The 18,780-nt window shown below is 61.2% G+C and overlaps 5 protein-coding genes across 5 annotated transcripts; 2 read left to right on the top strand and 3 right to left on the bottom strand.

The window, feature by feature from the left end:
• Positions 1-1,658: 1,658 nt before the first annotated feature.
• MGM1 (dynamin-like GTPase mgm1) lies at positions 1,659-5,008 on the bottom strand (the record flags this gene model as incomplete). The annotated part of the gene is made up of 5 exons (XM_028619770.1): positions 1,659-1,763; positions 2,133-2,261; positions 2,348-2,547; positions 2,607-4,877; positions 4,927-5,008. The coding sequence occupies 5 exons, from the start codon at positions 5,006-5,008 to the stop codon at positions 1,659-1,661; spliced, it is 2,787 nt and encodes a 928-aa protein (XP_028478742.1).
• Positions 5,009-5,575: 567 nt separating this feature from the next.
• Positions 5,576-6,488, top strand: EHS24_004143 (uncharacterized protein; the record flags this gene model as incomplete). Its single annotated transcript, XM_028619769.1, has 3 exons — positions 5,576-5,808; positions 5,848-5,953; positions 6,000-6,488. The coding sequence occupies 3 exons, from the start codon at positions 5,576-5,578 to the stop codon at positions 6,486-6,488; spliced, it is 828 nt and encodes a 275-aa protein (XP_028478741.1).
• A 663-nt stretch (positions 6,489-7,151) lies between these two features.
• EHS24_004142 (uncharacterized protein) lies at positions 7,152-8,746 on the bottom strand (the record flags this gene model as incomplete). Its single annotated transcript, XM_028619768.1, has 4 exons — positions 7,152-7,681; positions 7,737-7,884; positions 8,028-8,467; positions 8,551-8,746. 4 exons carry the CDS (start codon positions 8,744-8,746, stop codon positions 7,152-7,154), a joined length of 1,314 nt encoding a protein of 437 aa, XP_028478740.1.
• Positions 8,747-9,338: 592 nt separating this feature from the next.
• Positions 9,339-12,614, top strand: EHS24_004141 (uncharacterized protein; the record flags this gene model as incomplete). Its single annotated transcript, XM_028619767.1, has 4 exons — positions 9,339-9,849; positions 9,895-10,168; positions 10,207-11,010; positions 11,060-12,614. 4 exons carry the CDS (start codon positions 9,339-9,341, stop codon positions 12,612-12,614), a joined length of 3,144 nt encoding a protein of 1,047 aa, XP_028478739.1.
• A 1,130-nt stretch (positions 12,615-13,744) lies between these two features.
• On the bottom strand, positions 13,745-18,244 carry EHS24_004140 (uncharacterized protein; the record flags this gene model as incomplete). The annotated part of the gene is made up of 1 exon (XM_028619766.1): positions 13,745-18,244. The coding sequence occupies one exon, from the start codon at positions 18,242-18,244 to the stop codon at positions 13,745-13,747; it is 4,500 nt and encodes a 1,499-aa protein (XP_028478738.1).
• Positions 18,245-18,780: the final 536 nt, after the last annotated feature.

The following is an 18,780-nucleotide window of genomic DNA, read 5'->3' as shown; positions in this document are numbered from 1 at the left end:
GTTGATTTGAGTGTGCGGGTGTGGCGTGTGTGCCCAGGTAGGCGGTGTCTGGCATGTCTGCCGCGTGCGGGTGTGTGTGGGGGTGGCCCGGCCTCTTCGGCTGTTGCATCCATGTCTCTCTCTGTGTGATCTTTCACATCATGGCTCTCTCTCTCTCTCTCTCACTCCACGCCACATGCAGCCACACCCTCTTGCCTGTTCTTCGGCTCCCCATGCACTCTACATCCCCCCTATGCATCCATCGTGTCCAAAAAGGCCCCACTCTCACTCTCTCGCCATCTTTTCTCCTCCCAGCCTTTTTGAGTTCGGCTCTCATGTGCGTCGCGTGACATCCCATCTCTCCCTCGATCTCTCGGCACCAGCAGCGTCCTTTTTGATTTCGCTGGGTCCTGGCGGGTTGGGTCCTGGCTCACAGCCTTGCCTTTGCCTATGCGCGGCCGCCGCGAGAGAGAGAGAGATAGAGAGACGTGGTCATGTCACGGCTGCTGAGCATAAATCCTACAGTCGGTGGAGGAGGTGCGTGCGTGCGCAGTCTGCAAGAATGCATGATGCATATGCATCATGCATGGTGTGTGTCGTTTTGGTGTGTGTCCCATCCATCCGCCATAGACGCGATGCACAGGATGATGCATTCAGCCAGCGACACGCGCGCGCCGCTCCCGTGGTGTGAAACACAACCCCCCACACACCCCGGCCCCAGCTTAAGGCCAGCTTGTGGCCCTCAAACAGCCGCGGCCGCTCTTCCCGTCTTGTCCTGTGCGCGTCCTGCGCGTCCTGCGTGTCCTGTGTGACCCTGCGCGCGTGCGGCATGTTGTCTCACCACAGCAATCACAAAATACAGGTGGCGGCGTGGCACTCCGGGGGGGGGGGGGGATTTTTAGTAGAGCTTTTTTTTTTTTTTTTCGTGCAGCGGGGATGTGTGTGTGTGTGTGTGTTCATTGTGGATGCCTGGGGGAGGGGGTGAGGTGGGCCATCACATCAGCCAAGACACCACTTTCACCGAGCAGACATCACAGACAAAAGACGAGTGATCGCGCGAGCAAGGTTTACAGCTTTTCATAGCCCCTCCCCCCGGCCGCGTGCCAGAATCGAACCTCGGTTCACTGCCCCCATCACGTCCATTTATGTAAACGACACAGCATGGGAGAATGCATATCGCACGGGGCGACACCCTCCAACCGCAGTCTTCTCTCACCCACACCTCACACACTGACGCTTGGCCAGCTCGCTCAGCGAGCTCAGAAGTGTGTCGTCGTCGTCGTGTAAAGGACCATGGCACAAGACATCATCAAGGCCAGGTGTTACGTGGGCTCTGGGGCCAAAGCAGCACTCTGTCAAACGAGAGCAGTGAGAATGCATCCGGACGGCGATGCGGTTGTCCCCTGATACCCTGTGCGTCTGCCGGCATATCACTCACGAAAGCGCTGCGACGCGTCTAGCGGTCACTGGATCACTGGCACCAGGTTGCAGCGTTGCCGCTGTACCGCTGTACCCCTGTGCCATGTCTCTTGAGCAGTATGAAATACATCAAGTGGCAGCGGCGTGGCACTCTTTCTACACCACGCAGAAACCGGCAAATACTAAACCTATGTGATGTGTGCTTTAAAGCAACCTTCTCTTCCTCGTCGTCCTTCCCCCCCGGCCCCCTCTCCCTCTCCCTACATGAACTTGGAGAAGAGGCCGCCATCGCGCTTCCGGCCATCTGCGCCGTGCCGCGGCGAGTCGGCCTGGAGGTTGACCAGCGACTGGAGCGAGCGTAACACCTGGGAGTGCCTGGTCAGCACGAGTGCAGCAAAAAAAAATACAGCAAAGGTCGAGCAACACCACAAGCCAGGTCGGGAGCGAAAGCGGTAAAGCGGTAAACCAGACAGCGGGTGTCGCCACGCGAGCTTGGCGGATATCCCCAAGACCGCGTGTGTCGTGTATCAGATACCAGCCGCGTCGCACAGGATGTACAGCGCCGTGCACCGGACAGGCGGACAGGCGACACCGTGCCGCGCCTCCTGCCAGCTGCCAGCCGCACGAGGCTGGCTCCAGCGGAACCCCGCAACCAGGCCCCCCCTTGCCGAGCGGGGCCCGACCCAAAGCGTTTTGCTTTGCTTTGCTCCAAACAGTATATCGTCTCCACTCACCTGCTCGAGCTTGTCCTTGCGGTCCTGGAGCTCCAGGTGCGTCCGGACGCGCGGGTTCTCCAGCGCAAACTTCTTGATCTCGTCGCGGTCCAGGTCGTACAGGATACGCGAGTCAATCTCACGCGGGAACTGCAGAAGAGAAAGAACAAGGTGTCGCGTCAGCAAACCAAGCGCTCAAAGCCCCCCCCCCCCCCCCGAATTCCAATTCCACCCACCTGGTAGAAGAACTGCTCCAGGAGTTCAATGTTGATAAACATCGTGCTGGTGTATGCGAGCTTTTCGGCAACGACAGCGAGGAACGTCTCGGGGCAGAAAGCGGCCTGGTCTGGCCCAGAACGGCACCGGCGAGACCGGATCGCCTGCTGGCGCAGCTTGAGCAGGCCTAACCGGTTGGTCAGGAGGAGTGCGTTGTGGCCTGTAGAGGTGGTGTTAGCGGAGGACGTCTCTTGTATTTTTTTCCACAACGCAACGCACCATCGATGACCTGGGCAGGGGAATACTTGTACGCGTCGAGGACGGGCGCGTCGGCGTCGTTGACCGCCGCGTCCTTGTCATCGCTGCCGCTGCCGTCGCTCGTCTGTAGCGCGGCCGCCGCGCGCCGCCGCCTCTCCTGCTGGAATTTTTCCAGCTCGGCCACATGCTTGATCAGGCCGTTGAGGCGGCGGCTGCCGCCCACGCGGCCGCGGATCTCGGCCAGCTTCGAGTCGCACATGACAATCTCGTCGGTAAACTTTTGGTCGGCGCGCTCGCGGCCCAGCTCCCACTCGCGCCCGTCCATCTCCACTTCGTACTTGTACGGCTTGATGCAGTTCTCCACTTGGTCGGCCGTGAGGCCGACGCGCTCGCGCAGGATGGCGTGCGAAAAGTCGACGATGCGTTCCGAGACGGACGAGTGGAACGTGAATGGCTCGCCCGTCGCGATCGAGTCGATGAGGCCGCGCAGGCCGTCGGCTACCAGGCCCGTCGAGTCGCGCCCCACACCCGACTTTGTGAGCAGCGACGACGCAGTGTCGAGCTTGTACCGCCAGTACGGGTCGAGGTCTTCGCCAGAGGGAATCTTGCGGTCGTCAGCCAGCTTGGAGAGCTCGCCGGCGCGCAGCTCGTCGTTCCAGTACAGCTGCTCGAGAATGTCCATCATCTTGTCGTCGAGCATGCTCGTGAGCTTGGCCCGCACGGCAGGCTTGGTAAACTGCGACGTGTACTCTTTGAACCGGGCCTTGAGCGCGTCGAGCGTCTCGGCAACGTACGCTTCGGGCGTGGTGCGACGGTCGTTGTACTGCACCTTGAACTGGTAGCTGGCCTCCTCGAGCTCGAGCTGCACAGCGTTAGTGATGCCGTGCAGGCTGCCGGCCATGCTCGTCTCCAGCACGTCCATGAGCCGCCGGCGCAGAGTGTCGGTACCGGTCATGAGCTTGTCGCCGTCGCGTCCGCGCTGGTTAAAGTACCGGCCGTTCTCGCCGCCAAAGAACTCTTCCTCGCGCTTGAGCACAGCGGTCGTCACGCGGTCGTCACCGCCACTGCGCAGCGACTTGAACATGCCGCCACTCTTGGGCGCCTTGCACACCACACCGACATAGCCCAGGTGCAGCGGGTACTTGTCGCCACGGATGATCTGCGCACCGGCCTGCGGGCTGACGAGGTCCATCTTGGTCACGACACCAATGGTGCGCGTGCCCAGAGGGTCGACGCGGCGACTCGCACGCAGAGCAGGCGAGTTGGCAAGGTCGACATCGGCAGCACAGACGGCGAGGATAATGTTGGGCTCGCGAATGTACTTGTCGCACAGGTTGGAGATGCTCTCCTTGAGCGTCTCGGGCTGGTCCAGGGACGAGATTTGCACGTAGCCAGGCAGGTCGATGAGGGTGAGGTCGGGCACGTGCGGGGAGTGAATGTGGAGCTGGATCGGTTGGTCAGACACACACACCTCGGCGGGCACCGAGAGGTTCAGGTCGGTCAGAGTCTTCTGGACAGTGGAAAAGTTGGTGACCTTGCCGAGGTGGGGCATGTCGGGGAAGACACCGTACTCGGAGGGCTGGTTGCTGCCCTTCTTCACGGGAGTGTGGATAAGGGTGAGCTCGATGGGACGGCGAGTGACCATGTTGTCGCCCTTGGGGAGGAACTCTTGTCCGACAATCGCCTCGAGAACAGAACTCTTGCCCGAGCTCTGCGAGCCAATGACGACAATGGACGGCAGCTTGAGCGCATCGCTCTGGTCAACACTGAGAAGCACAGTGCGAATCTCAATGAGCTTGCGAGTGAGCTGCAAGAGCTGGTGCTCCTGGCCAACGCCACCGCTAAAGGGGTCGGCCGCGGCCTTGTCCTCGTCGCTGTCCTTGGCTACAACAGCAGCCGCGCTCAGGCCGAGCACAGTAGCCTCCTCGCCCGACGGACCCTCTGGCTCCTCGTTGGGGCGACCGCGGTCATTACGCTCTTCTCTTGTCCGCTCCGAGCTCTCAGCCTCGCTGCTGCGTCCACCCTTGTCCTCGTCCGCCTTCACCTCCTCGCGGACAAACTGGGTGGTGAACGCTTCCCACCACTCCTTTGTCCCCTGCCGGAAAGCGTCGGCTCGGCTCTGGGCCTCGTTTGCTGCTCCCGTGACACCGCCAGACACGGTCGAACCGATCGCACCCAGCGTGTTGGATGTGGTGTCGAATGCGCTCGACAGTGCCGACGACGTGGTGTCGTACGCCGAGCCCAGCGTGTCCGTCACTTGTGACAGCATGTCTTGCGTGGCAGTCCGCACACCTGTGAAATACAGCTTAGCATGGGTATCAATTGGGACCGGTGCACCCACCTTCAAACTTGTAGTTTGCGTAACCCACGCCGCCGGCTCCAACCGCCGCGCCGTACAGGGGGACTCGGAACGCTCGGGCCATCATGCGCGGGAGGGTGCCAAACGAGATGGCACGAGCATGCAGTGCGCGGCTGGGCACCGTGACGCGGAGCGGCACCATCTGCCGCGCCGCAAACGGAAGCACGGCGCGAGGCGAGACGCCGACGCGCGGGCGGAGAGCTGGCACACGACGGAGCATGGCGGCGACGGGGGAAGATGGAGGAAGAGGGGACGAAGTTGGTGGTGTGTTGTTGGCACCTGTTTTGTGGGTTTCAAGTGAAGTGAGGGCGGACAATAGCCTCGTCGCGCAGGCTATGTCTAGAGCCGCGAGTGTCTATGGCTGCAGCCTGCAGCAGTGGTGTTTGGGGGGAGGATGACGGGACTGTGGAGATGTGAGATGTGAAGAATGAGCGCACAATGCCGCACGATTATGCGGCTGCCGGGTGGCGAGGCGGCGGCGGCGCAACCAGGGAGAAGTAGGGACGAGGGCGGATGGCAGCAGAAGTGGATCACGTGACCGGCGCGACACTTGCCGCTGCTGAACGGATGCTGGAAATCTCGACATGTCTGGCCCAACCATCTTGACATCACCTTTGACCATATATCCACAATGTCGTCCCGTCTAGCTTCGCTATCGACACCACAGCGCTCGCGCTCTTCCCCATCCCCCTCGCCGTCTCCTGCCCCGGCCTCCCCTCTCAAGCCGCTGGAGACGACCCACCACCGCATGCTCAAGCTCGTCATTGGCGAAGTGCGCAATGTCATCAACACATGGGACGAGATCATTCTCCACGACGGCATGCGCGCCGGCAAGGGGTGTATCGACGAGGGCACAGAGATGGAGTGAGCTGAATTAACGATGACGGAGCTCTAACATGACAGCAACATTCTTCTCCTTCCAGAGGGACCCGAGCGGCCGTCCATCGTGCCACACATCGAGGAGATGGTCATGGCCAGGACAAACCTCCAGGCAACGCTCACCAAGCTTGTGAGTTTTCAGATGTGGCGTGCATGCCAAGTCATCTGACCCCCAGGAACGCCTTCTCTCCAAGCTCGCTGCCCTCATTGAACAGGCGGAAAAGGTCTTCTTTGACGCCTGCAAGACCCAGACATGGGACTTTGTCCTCTCGGAACCGCTGTGGCTGTCGTGGACTCTGGAGAACTTTGGTGAGTGGTTCACCCCAGTTGTTTGGACTTCCTTCATGCTTTGGATCAACAACTGCTCTGCCTATCTCCCTCTCCTCTCGTCACTGACAAATGCAGTCGACTCGCTCCCGCCCATCCTCTCCGCCCACGCTGCACAGCTGGCAGAACTGACCGCCCTGGCCGGCATCCTCCTCTCCCCATCTACGCCGTTTGAGACGTCCCGCATCGCCCTCGAGCGGTGGCGCGATCTCGGCCGCGCAGGCGAGCGGTGGAACATTGCACACGAGTGGGAGGAGATTGTGCAGCTCGAGCTTGCGGGGCCGGACCCCGTGTTCGAGGAGGAGGAGATCAAGCCCAAGCGTCGTGGAAAGCGCTAGGCGGGTGGACAGTCGTGCGCGGCGTGGGTACCGTGTGCTTGACCTCGTGTCTGAGGCTGGCACTGTCCCATGACGGCGTTGGTGGTTGCTGTGGGTGTGGCGGCGGAGGCTTCAGGCTGGATGTCTGCGACAGTAGACGTGTGCACTTTGCTCCATCACGCCGCCGGATTTCACCTCGACGTACCGTTCCAAGGCCTCGTCACTCGCTGGCATGGGCACTGTCTCTCCGAGACCACCGACGAGCACGAGTTGTTCGGTGTTACGGGCCGCTTTTGCGCGTTCCCTCGGTGTGTACAGCTCAAATTCGACGCTTATGTCATGAAGCTGACTGTCGCAGGCAATGTTGGCTCCTTGATGGGCAGGCTACCTGCAAACCAGGACATTGTCCTTGTCGGTATGCGACGAGCCAACCGCCTCGATGCATCGCGTTGTTCATCCTCGCCATATCTGCCGCCCTCGTTCCATCGCTATGCCGCTTTTGCGATGCCTCCCACTTCGCCCAACCTCTAAACCGCCACGTACGCCAGACATGGCTCAAAAGCTCTGCAGTAGCGTTGATCAACAGCCGCCGCTGAAAGTAAAACGTGATATGCATGCCATGCGAGAATAACTGTGACTGATATTGACAACGCCTCCTCCGTCCCACATGCACTCCCCACCTCCTCACCACTCCCCCATCCAGCGCTTATACCACCCGACCGGGCCGCCAGAGCACAGGTCGTACCAGAGCCAGTTGTGGAAGATGCCGCTGATCCAGTCGAGGGCCGGGTCGGGGTCCTCTCCGCGACCTATGGCGGCCATCTGCCACTCGAACCAAAACGTCGACACGCTGGCGCCCACGAGCTTGATGCGGCCGGGACTCAGCCCCGACATGCCGCCGCCGCCGAGCACGCACTTGACCAGGTCGCCGTGCGGGATGGCCGCGACGTTTACGCGGGCCTTGCTGGCGTCCAGGTCCTGGTTGAGGAGGACGCGGTGCGGCAGGTCAGGGACGAGCGCGGCCGCGCGCGCAATGCCCACGAGGTCGCATGCCCGGCTGCGGATACACGACGCGATGAGCGCGCGGTCGTGCAGCCCGCCCGTGAGCATGATGGCCGGGCCGTGGGGTACGGGCGGGAGGGTGGGGATGAGTGCTTGGGTAAAGTACGAGAACAGGGACTCGCGGGCGTTGGCGGGTGGGGGGTCAGTAAATGCTGAAAAAAGACGAGGCAATGTCAGCATTGTTGCGGTAGGGAGGAGTGTACGCACCAGGGTTGGAGTATGTGCCGCCCGACACCTCGAGAATGTCGACGAGCTTCCACGAGACGACCTCGCGGATGACCTCGGCAGCCTGCTCCTCGTCAAGACCGCCTTGGACGAAATCAGAGCAGTTGATCTTGACAGACTTGACAAACTGCTTTTCTGTCGTCGCGTGGATCCCCGTCAAGATTAGCCAGAGGAGATGGAGGCGCAGAGGAATGTAGTGGGGGACGCCCGGCAGTGGACGCGGGTGGGGGTTTGTCTGCTACGTTAGCAGACCGCCAATGGCTCAGCACCTACCAATGGAGAGAGGTATTCGGCAAGAAGGTAACCGTGAGCCGAGTGCACTTGCACACCGCCCCAGCCAGCTTCCTCCATTGTCTGCGCTGCATCGACAAACTTGCCGGCAATGTCGAGCCACTCTGCGCGGTCGACCACCGCTCGGCTCTTGGTCGGCCAGAACGCGCGTTCGAGGAACCACGCAAATGGGCCCCGTCCCAGACTTGGGCGATCGCTGACGGGCGCCAGTGCCGGTACCCAGGGTGCACGCGCCAGGCCAAACGTTGCGCTGCTCTGCATTCCAGCATGCGAGAGCTGGACGAGCGTTAACGGTCGTGGCTCGGGTGCGTCGGCGAGTAGCGCGTCGTGCAGCTCGCAATACAGCGGCGTGGTGTGTGGCGAGTCGTATACCCGCAGATCGTGCGGTGTTGCTGGCTGTGACGAGTCGACGGCGACGTTTCCTGGGCGCGTTGCGCGTCAACATGACATGACCCAAAGCAGCCTCGGACAGTGGCAAACGAGGACAGTTGAGAACAGCACTCACCCGTCATGACTCCGCCCCAGCCGCCCTTGCCCCAGCGGCGGTACAGCCTGCGGTGTCGCTTTCCAGGCAGCCCGCCGGTGATACCTTCCTCCATGGACGCCTTTACCAGGCGGTTCGGGATAACAACGCCATTAGGTAGTTGGAGCGGCGTGGCGATGAGCGCAATGTCGTCGTCGGGTAGCTCGCCGCCGACCATTTCGGAAAGCTGAATCATGAGCAAGTGTGAGGTGGCAACACAATAGGTGGAGCCTGAGATGGGGGTATGGGGGGGGTGGGGGGTTGGGGTGGCTTGGCTTGTTTGGCACCTTTGCCACTAAGCGAGAGGAGAGCCTTTGTGCGTGGTGTGTGTCGGGACGAGTCTGAGACGGTCGCTATGTCTCTCGGTCTTGGGGGGATTCGGTATCGTTCCGTTGTCTTCCAAACAAGCCCCGGGAGATCGGGCGTGGTATGCGAGGGTTTAAATAGAGATGATTATGTTCGGTATGTACAGGTGAGCGACGTAATGTGGATGTAGTGAAATCAGCAGTGCATGAAACCCACACCATCTCGCTCGTCGTCGTCGTCGTCGTCGTCGTCTTCGCCCGACACCGTCAGAGCCTGTACACAAACACGAGGCCACCGCCAGGCTTAGCGTGGCACCAGTTTTATCCGGAACCCCCATTTAACGTGCGGAAGTATATATGACCTCGAGTCCTGATTGTTCGCCGCCCGCCTCGTCTACCCCGGACACCAACCCCACCTTCACCTCCCGGAGACCACCAACAACAACCACCCCCCTCCTGCCCGTCATGGACGACAACGACGACGCCCTTGGCTCCGCTTTCGGCCTCGGTGCCGTCCTCGCAGAGGTCGGTGTCGACAGCGCTTCCCTCAATGCATTCCTCGAAAGGACAGAGGGAGCCGGAGCGCGTGACATGGCCGCCGCCGTCGACACGGACGAGGGCAAGTTTATGGACGACGTCAGCGAGGCATCGCTCCCAGACGAGTCGGCAGACGACAAGGCTGCACGCATCCGCGAACAGGCCGCCATCAAGGCAGAGGAAGAACGCTGGGCACGTCGCGCCGCGGCCGAGCTTGCTGGCACGGCCGCTGGACCGTCTGCCGAAGCCAAGAAGAAGCGTCGACAGCGCGAGGAAGGCGAAAAGGACCTCATCAAGCGTGCATGGCCCGACTATGCGCCTGGAACAATGCTCAAGATGAGCGAGATCTTTTACGAGACGCCAGGCGACCTCTTGAGCTTGAACGCGACGTTGCTTGGCAAGAAGCGACGACTGCTCTCTGGACTGCCTCACGAGGAATGTGGGTGTTCTTCCTTCGTTGTCGTCAATATGCTGACCCAATCAGTTGCCATTGCAGTGGACATTGCCAAGGCGCCATCCCCTACCCTCTCATTCCTGTTGCCCAACCTCCCTCCCCTCCCCGCGATTGACCCTCGACAACCAAACTACCTGAACCCCATCGGCGAGTTCTTCGACCCAGAATGGATCAAAGACTCCCGGGAACGACGACGGGTGGAGATGACGAAACCACCAAAAAGCGTGCGCTTTGACGCTAGCGCTGAGAGCAGCAAGATGCTGGATCTTGCGGATTGGGAGAGTGACATTGTGTTGTGTTCAATGTAAGTGGATGGTGCAGTCGTGAGCTGATCAGCGACAGTGAGGAAGCCCCACCCATGGGCCACAATGCGTTACAACTGCGCAACGAACACCTCGAGTCTGCAGAATGGCTCGACGAGGTGATCTGGGACGCACGACGCGTGTCAACCGACTTGATCGAGGAGCACGAGGAGACGGAGGACACCGTCGCGTTGCGCGGTGAGGAGAAGAAGGAAGACGCGCCAATAGCGACCAACAAGCTCGACCTGTTCAACATGTCCAACGACCACCTGTACGAGCACACTCGCGCGTCACGATACCGCATCCGTCAAACGTTTGGCGCCATCGAGGTCTTCCACTCTCTCCCTGCCAAAGTGCTCCAGATGCCGTTCTACAAGACCACGCTGTCAAAGAACGAGGCACGCGCATGGCACCGCCCTCCCCTCCAGTTCCCCAGCGGCGTGTGGCTGTCGTTCAGCAAGCTCAAGGGAAACCCGTCCAGCTCGAAGAAGGCAAAGCAGATGGTGGCCGACCCTGCCGAAAAGTTCAAGACCACCAAGGACCTCAGTCTCACTGAAAAGGGCCCATTTGTCCTCTTGGAGTTTTCAGAAGAGTACCCGCCCATGATGTCCAACTTTGGCATGGGTACAACGATTGTCAACTATTATCGCAAAAAGGACGACAAGGACGAGACTGTGCCCAAGCTCGAGCTTGGCCAGCCGTCCATCCTCAACGTCGGCGACGCTGAGCCGTTCCTCCTTGGTTACGTGGACCCAGGCAAGGTGACCCAGGTGATCCACAACCACCTTCTGCGTGCTCCGATCTTCAAACACCAGTCCGAACCAACAGACTTTTTGGTAATCAGGTGAGTTAAATGCCACTCGTCAAGCAAGACTCAAGTCTGACCCCCTCAGGCAAACGATCAATGGACACACCTCATACCACATCCGCGAAATTAAGGACGTGTTCACTGTGGGCCAGACCCTGCCCAATGAGTCCGAGGTGCCGGGACCGCACGCACGCAAAAACACCAACACGGCCAAGCTGAGGTTGATGATTGTCGCGTGGATCTTGATCAAGAAGAACCTCGACCCCGCCAAGCAGCGAGTCAAGCTGTCCCGTCTCATCAAGTACTTCCCTGACCAGACCGAGCTGCAAATGCGCCAGCGTCTAAAGATCAAGGGCAACGAGTTCCTCGAGTACGACAAAGATGCCGGCTTCCACTCTGGCTACTGGAAGCTCAACCCCACCTACGATTTCCCCACGGAGCGTGGCGAGGTCGAAGCGCTCGTCACTCCCGAAATGGTCTGCTTGTACGAGGCAATGCAGGTCGGAGCGCAGCACCTCCGCGACGCCGGTTACACCAAGACGGCCGAGGGGAATGCCGACGACGAGTTGGGCGAAGGTGGCGAGGGCTTGGACATTGAACAGCAGCTCGCCGTCTGGGCAACGACTCTCAACTACAAAAAGGCCGAGGCGCAAAAGGCGTGGCTCCTGGTTCACGGTGACGGTGACCCGACTGGTCGTGGCGAGGGTTTCAGCTTCCTCAAGACCAACATGAAAAACTACTTTCTGCGCAAGGGAGAGACCGAGGAAGGACGACGACTCGAAGCCGAGGCCAAGGCTGGCGGCGGCCCCGTCAAGATCAGCAACGCCGAGCAGAACCGCATCTACGAGGAGGAGAAGCGCAAGGTGTGGGACCTGCAGTCCCGCGCGCTGTCCAACGCCAATGCACCATCCCTCACTGCCGACGACGAGGTGCCGGCGACTGCCAACAACCCTGCTGGCCTTGCGGCTCGCTTTGGCGGCAAGCCAGAGTCACGAGGCCACTTTTCTCGCGCCGGCAGCCTGGCCGCCACTCCCGGCGGCTTTGACAGCCCCATGGACGCACCTCAGTCGCCCTCTGCGTTCTCGTACGACGGCGAGTCGCAGTTCACCGGTAACGACCGTGGTGCCGCCAAGGTGCTGCGTATCAACCGTACGGTCCGCGGCAAGCCCACCGTCGAGATTGTGCGCGACCCGGCCGTCATCCAGAGCTACCTGCGCCGCGTCGAGGAGCGCAAGCTCGCCCAGTTCACCGAGGAGCTCGACCACCTCAAGCCCTCGGGCGACATCGAGGAGGACGAGCTCAAGATCCAGGCGCTGCGCCAGGAAGTCATCCGTCTCAAGAAGAACCAGCAGCGTCGCCAGCAGCGCAAAAAGTATGCCGGCAAGGGCGAGCTGCCAGAGGTCGCCGAGGGCGAGGGCAAGCGCAAGTGCGGAGCGTGTGGCGCGTACGGCCACACAAAGGCCAACCGCAACTGTCCAAAGTTCCAAGGCAACGTGGCGCCGTCGCCTACGACAACGCCCGTCTCTGCACCTACCCCCTATGGCGTGTACGGCGCGATGGACGCACCGCCAGCGACCCCGACCGAATCGGCTCCTGCTCCAGTCAAGATCAAACTGGCGCTCGGTGGTCCCCGCGCGTAGTGCATGGAGCCAACGGTATAACGTGTCTGGCCTTATGTCCTCGCCACAACCTCTCGTCGCCCATCGGCCTGTGTATGCTGTGGTGTGACGGTCCGTTCATTGCGGCCTCCACCGCCTCTCCCTTCCCCTTCTTCCACCCACACCTCCCTTTGTTCGATTGAGTCGCCTCCCGTCATGGCTTTGCCGGAACCGAACCGGCCAGCACCCTCTTCTCTCCCTCTTTTTCTCTCTCCTCTCCCAGACACGTCACGTTGTGGGCGCACGACGCCATTCCTCCATACGTTCCATACCCTGCATAAGATACCCCGAATGTATATGCACGCTCATGTCATGTCACGACCACACTGCTGATGGGCCGTACGTGTCCGCCCAAAGCGATGGGCACTGAGATTAACGAGATATCTGCCCCTGGTGCAGGCCGGCCATGTCAAAGTTGTCAGGTTGACATGAAACGCCCGCTCGGCAGCTCGCACGTATGTACGTCAGAAGGATGGAAGGATGAAAGGCAATCCGGTCCACGTCCGTCATGCGACCTCTGCCACTGGCCACTTTGGACCTGCCAAGACGCCTATATCTGTATCTGGACGCGTATCTGTATCTGCAATGGACCGGAACCGCGCCACGCAGAGGATGGTTGGGGCGGTGTAGCGTGGGCCGAGGGTGTCGTCGCTATGCAACGATGGAATCAACCATGGTCAGCGACCGCGGCACCGTGGCACAAGGCCACACCACACCCGGCACCACTGTGCTGTCCTGTTCCCACTCGTGGCCTGTGGCTCCTGGCGGCACACCGTTTGCCCTCGTCTCGCTCGCAAGGTCCTTGCATGTGGCAATTGGCAATGGCCCCGGCGTCGTTGGCCCACTATAAGAAATGGGATGCTACAGCTAATGAAAACAACAGTTGGGATACAATGTCCGTTCGCCGTGGGCCGCACCCGGCAATCAAAAATGGCGTGTATTCTGCTTGGCCCGGTGGCGGGAGGGGTGGGGATTCCCGTGTCGATACGATGGGGTGGGGTTTGGGATAGTTGCTGTGGGTGGGATGGGGGATAGTTCAAGAAAAGCAAGATGGTGGAGAATCTGGGAAACAGAAAAAGAGGAAAAAAGGAAAAAAAGAAAACGTCCTGGTCTCACCCGATGATGCAGTCGCTCTTCTGCTCCTCGGGCTCGTTCTTCTTGCCTTTACGCTGTGGGAGGAGGCGCATACTCGCGCGCCGGCGAGGTGCGCCGCCCTCGATGGGCGGCTCCATGACCTTGATCACGGGCGAGCGCCTGTACGGGTTATTGTTCCCGGCCGGCCCGTCCTCGTCGATACGGATAAGCGGGCGGTCGTGAGGCAGACTTCCGCCGTCCTCGCTCGTCTCCGAGTGGCGCGAGCGGAGGGAGCCGACCGTGTCCGCGCCCGAGATGGTGGCGGAGGCGGAGCCGCCCGTCGACGTCGAGGTCTCAAAGGGGCGCGAGTTGAAGGATGCCGCGCCGGACGAGGCCCGCCGGCCGCGCGTACAGGGGGGTTCGACGAGCGATGTGGATGACGGGGCAGCGAGGAGCGACGCCTTGGAGCGGTTACGGCCGAAGAGGCGCCCAGAGAGCGAGGTCAACGGGTTGGGTTGCTCGGTCTGTGGAGACGTGGCACGGGACGAGCTGTTCGACACCGTCCAGTCCTGTTGGCTCGCGAGCAGTGCCAGCTGTCCGCGGACGTCGCAGCGTGCATTGGCGCGGTCGGCGCACTTGGAATGTGTAATGATACCGCAGTTCTGGCACAGGTAGGCCGCCTTCTTGACGCCCTCGAGACAGACGTGGCACGTGATCGACTTTGCAAACGTCGTCTTGACAAGGGCATGGGCCTTGGCCGCCGTCGAGTTGAGCTGCTCCCTGGACTGGTGGTAGTTGGAGTGCAGCGAGACCATGGACATTTGGGCGCGGTTGTGCGTGTCATTAAGGTCGACCTCGGCGCGGGGTGCGTGGAGGTCGATTAGCGACGCACTGGCAACGCGTGCCTTCATGGACAGACTGCCCGGGGTGCCAGCACTGAGAGCTGCGCTCGACGAGAAGACGCGTCGACTGTCGGCGGTACGGTGGTTTGGCTCTTGGCTGACGCGACGGATGAACGGCAAGCTGTCTTGTGGGCGAGTGATAATGTCGCCGTGGCCAGCACGCACCCACTCGTGGTCGAACAGCAGCGCCGCAGATGGACGGCCAGCGGGATCCTTGATGAAGCAGAGCCTGAGGAAGTCTTGGAGTGCCGGCGAGGTGTCGGGCAGGGGAGGTAAAGGGTCCTCGACAATGCGGAACAGCACAGTCATGCTGTTGCCCACATCCGAGTATGGCGGCTTGCCCGTGAGGAGCTCGACAATGGTGCAGCCAAGCGACCAAATGTCCGACTTTGGCGACGCACCAGCCAGCTTGATGATCTCGGGAGCCATCCAGTTGGGTGTGCCGGCAATCTCGTTTGCCTTGGCCGCGTCTGCGCGACCCATGCTTGCCCGCTCGGCAAAATTCTCCACCGCGCGCATGTTGAGCGACACGCCAAAGTCCGACAGCTTGATGTTGCCGTTCTTGGTGGACAGGATGTTGGCTGCCTTGAGGTCGCAGTGCACGACGCCCTCCGAGTGCAGGTAGCAGAGACCCTCGAGGATCTTGGCCACGTACGAGGCAACAAGGCGCTCGTTGAACCGGCCAAAGGCGCGGAGCGTCTGGCCCAACGAACCGTTCTCGACAAACTCGAGCACTATGTTGAGGAACGCCTCGTCGCGCGACATGCCCTGGTACTTGACGATCCCCGGATGCGACAGCCGCTGCAGAAGATCGACCTCGCGCATGACGTCCCGGACCTCGGCTTCCTTCATGCCCGACAGACGGATACGCTTGATCGCAACCATCTGGCCCGTGCTCAGGTTGAGCGAACGGTACACACTGCCAAACTGGCCGCGCCCGATACAGTTGCCCAGCTGGTATCGCACGTGGGGCTTTCCAGCTTCTGCAAAGTTGAGGACCTGGAGGCTGGGGTAGACCATGCTGTCGCGCGACCCTTGGCTCAGGGTCGATGTCCTGCGGCTTGTAGCAGGCAGGTTGATCATCGAATGGTTGCGCATGTTCATGATCCGGTGAGCATTGGACGAGGTCACGCCAGGGTGCGCGTAATCTTCGGACCGACGGCGTTCCTCCTTTGTTGAAGGGCGACTGAACGAAGAAGGGTCGAGGGGCGGAATGCCAGGGGTGATCATCGACATTCCGTGCAGAGAGAGGTTCGGCGACGCGGGCGAGTTGGTGCGCTTGGGAACGTACATTTTGCCGTTGGCTGACAGGCGACGGATACGGGGACGCGGTGGCAGCTCGCTGGTTGGTCGTGTAGAGGCCGGGGTGACGGAACCGGTCTCTTCACTTAGCCGTTTGTCCTGAGGCAACTCGATGCTCTGTGAAAGTTTGCCGCGTGATACAGGACGGAGACGTGGCGAGTCGGAGCGTGGCTTGGCAAGCGAGGGCAGCGACCCCTCTAGCGCGGCCAACGACTGCGACAGAGCAAAGCCACGAGCTTCCTCTAGCGATGAGCCACGGTTGGTCGCCGGCGGCGTCGGCTGCAGCGTGAGGTCCTCTGTCGAGGTGAGGAGGGTACCAATGATCTTCCGACGCGCCTCTTGGAGGGTCTGCTCGCTCATTCGGCGGGGGTGACTGAGGGACGAGCTCGTACCACTCTCCATGGGGTCAAAGTCGACTTCCGCGTGAATTGGGCGGTTATCCTCGTCGAGAATTGTGGGCACCGAGCCGCGGATTGAGCGCGAGTACGACGACCCAGCCTGCGAATTTGTCGAGACCAAGCTGGGCGTGCGTTCCCGCTCATGCAGTGGCGAGAGGTGGTTGGTCGACTGGGCCGACGAAACGCTGCTACTCCAGTCGTGAACGGACGGCTGAGACAACCCAGTGTCGGGCTTGAACGAGACTTGAGCCTTGCTGCTCGACAAGGTGCGCGTCATAGGGCGGGCCGTGGGCGGGGTACCATGCGTCGAGCTGCTGGAGCGCACCGGGGTCGTCGGGGTAGCCGCTGCCGCCGCCGAAGTGGACACTGGCGACAGCGGGGGTGTGGCAGTGACGGATGCAGACAATCGGGAGACGGCGTGTGTCTTGTTGGACGAGTCGATGGGGGTCATGGCAGTGGGAGATGCCACACCCGACGCAGAGCTGGCCATCTTGGTCGAGATTGGCCCGATTGATGGAACGCGGGATGACAGAGGAGAGGTGGATGGAACACTGGAAGTGGCGACACTGGCAACACTCGTTGCAGTTCCCGTCGTGCTTGCGTTGCTAGAGCCACCAGATTCGCGTTGCAGGCGGGCCAAGAGGTCGCTCGAACTGCTGCGAAGCGGCCGCTCGTAGATACTGCGAGATGCAACAGGGGGTGTGATGAACGTCGACCTCGGGGACGACTCGGACGACAAGTTGGATCGCGCAGGAGGAGGTTTGGAGGTGGCGGCAGAGGGCAGGCGCTCGGACGACGGTGAAGGCTTCAGGCCAATGCTCCTCGCGGACGAGATGGCATTGGCACGTGCGATCACGGATGGGCTTGCCATCTCGGCCAGGATGAGAATTGTGCGCGAGACGTACGCGAGGCCCGAAGGCGAGTTCTCGTCTAGATTGGCCAACGTAAACAGTTCGCTCTCCGGTACGCCTTGCTCGCGACACGCGGCGAGGAAGCGGTCAATGTTGGCCGAAATACGCGTGTCATCCTTGGGGACTTTGACGCGTTGAATGGCGGCGGGTTGGGACGGGAACAGGCGGTTGAATAGGAAGCAAAACAAGATGCCATCGCGCATGGCCGACACAAACACCTTTCGCTCACGTGCCTTGGCCGTGGCTGTGATGTTGCACGCGCGTAGCTTGGCTTCCTGGACTTCAGTGGACGCGCCCGACTGCGCGCCGCTCAACAGCTCTGTAGCGGCGTCGGTCCAGCTGCTGCCCCATGTCCGTTCCATACGCATGAGGAGTGCGAGGCGGTCCTCGGTGATGCGCTTGACTTCCATGTTCCTGGCTGATTTTGAAAAGTTGGCCGTTTTGAGGGCCGGCGCGATAAGGTTGATCACATAGGTGCTGGCGAATCGCAGGTGGTAATGGTCCTTGGACAAGAGCTGGATACGCGACGATGGGTCGGGGAGGATGAGGGATGTTTGGGATAAGGAGGGGGACTGAAGGTTGGGGGAGGACAAGCTCATGCCGGTGGTGCCAGACTGCGACAACGGCGAGAGGGACGGTGTTGATCCAGCCCCCATGGGTGGTCTGTGCGCGGCAGAGTAGACCAGGTTTGGCATGGCCCGGGACGACTCTGCACGCAGCGCAGACGAGGATGTCGGTCGCGATAGAGGACGGATTGCGCCGAGAGAGGATGTGCGCGACATTGCACGAGGAGTGGGGGACGAGGGGTTGGACTGGTCGAGTGGGTACAGGCCGCCGTTGGGCGCGATGATCGCCAAGCCCCGCGGAGTGGTGGGCGAGGCCCGTCCAGGAGAGTCGAGATTGATAGCTGCATTGCTCGCTGCTGTTGGGGTGAGGGGCACTGCTGGCGCAGACACGTTGCGTTTCTTTGTGAACAGCCGGGCAAAGGAGGAACGCCCCTTCTTACGCGTCTCTGTGTCGTCCATGGCTAAGCGTGCCGGGGTTGCGCGAAGGGCATCCTTGTCCTTTCTTGGGACTAGTGCAGGTGTCGAGCGACTGCCCTTGAGTAGCGACTGGCCGAGGTTTCGTTGTGACCGGGATGCGGGGGGAGGGGGAGGAAATGGCGGTGGTGGGGGTGGAACGAGTTGAATGCAGGATGAGGAGGCGCCGGATTTTGTGGTGGTGGTGGTGGTGGTGGTGGTGGGCGGAGGGAAGGTCGGGACCGCAGGGGAAGGGAGCGAGACGGGGTCGATCACGCCGCCGCCGCAGCCCTTCAAGTCGGCCGGCATCGATGGCGTCAAAGGCGCCGGCCCCGCCGCGGAAGGCTGCTGCTGCTGCGTTGCTGCTCGTCTTGCACTTTCGCGCAACGAACTGCTGCTCGGGAATCCATGACCCAGCGCGCGAACAGCCTGCGATGCAGGTCTTGTCCCCTCGGCAAACAGCGATCTCAACTTTGAGCGCGCACTATTTCCCGAGGCCTGCCAACTCGAGCCCTGCGTGTCGGCGACATCGTAGTCGTCGA

This window comes from Apiotrichum porosum (genome assembly GCF_003942205.1).
Source record: "Apiotrichum porosum strain DSM 27194 chromosome Unknown scaffold_2, whole genome shotgun sequence".
In the NCBI taxonomy this organism is placed as follows: domain Eukaryota; kingdom Fungi; phylum Basidiomycota; class Tremellomycetes; order Trichosporonales; family Trichosporonaceae; genus Apiotrichum; species Apiotrichum porosum.
The sequence above is the reverse complement of the archived record's forward strand: the minus strand, read 5'-3'. Positions and strand labels throughout refer to the sequence as shown.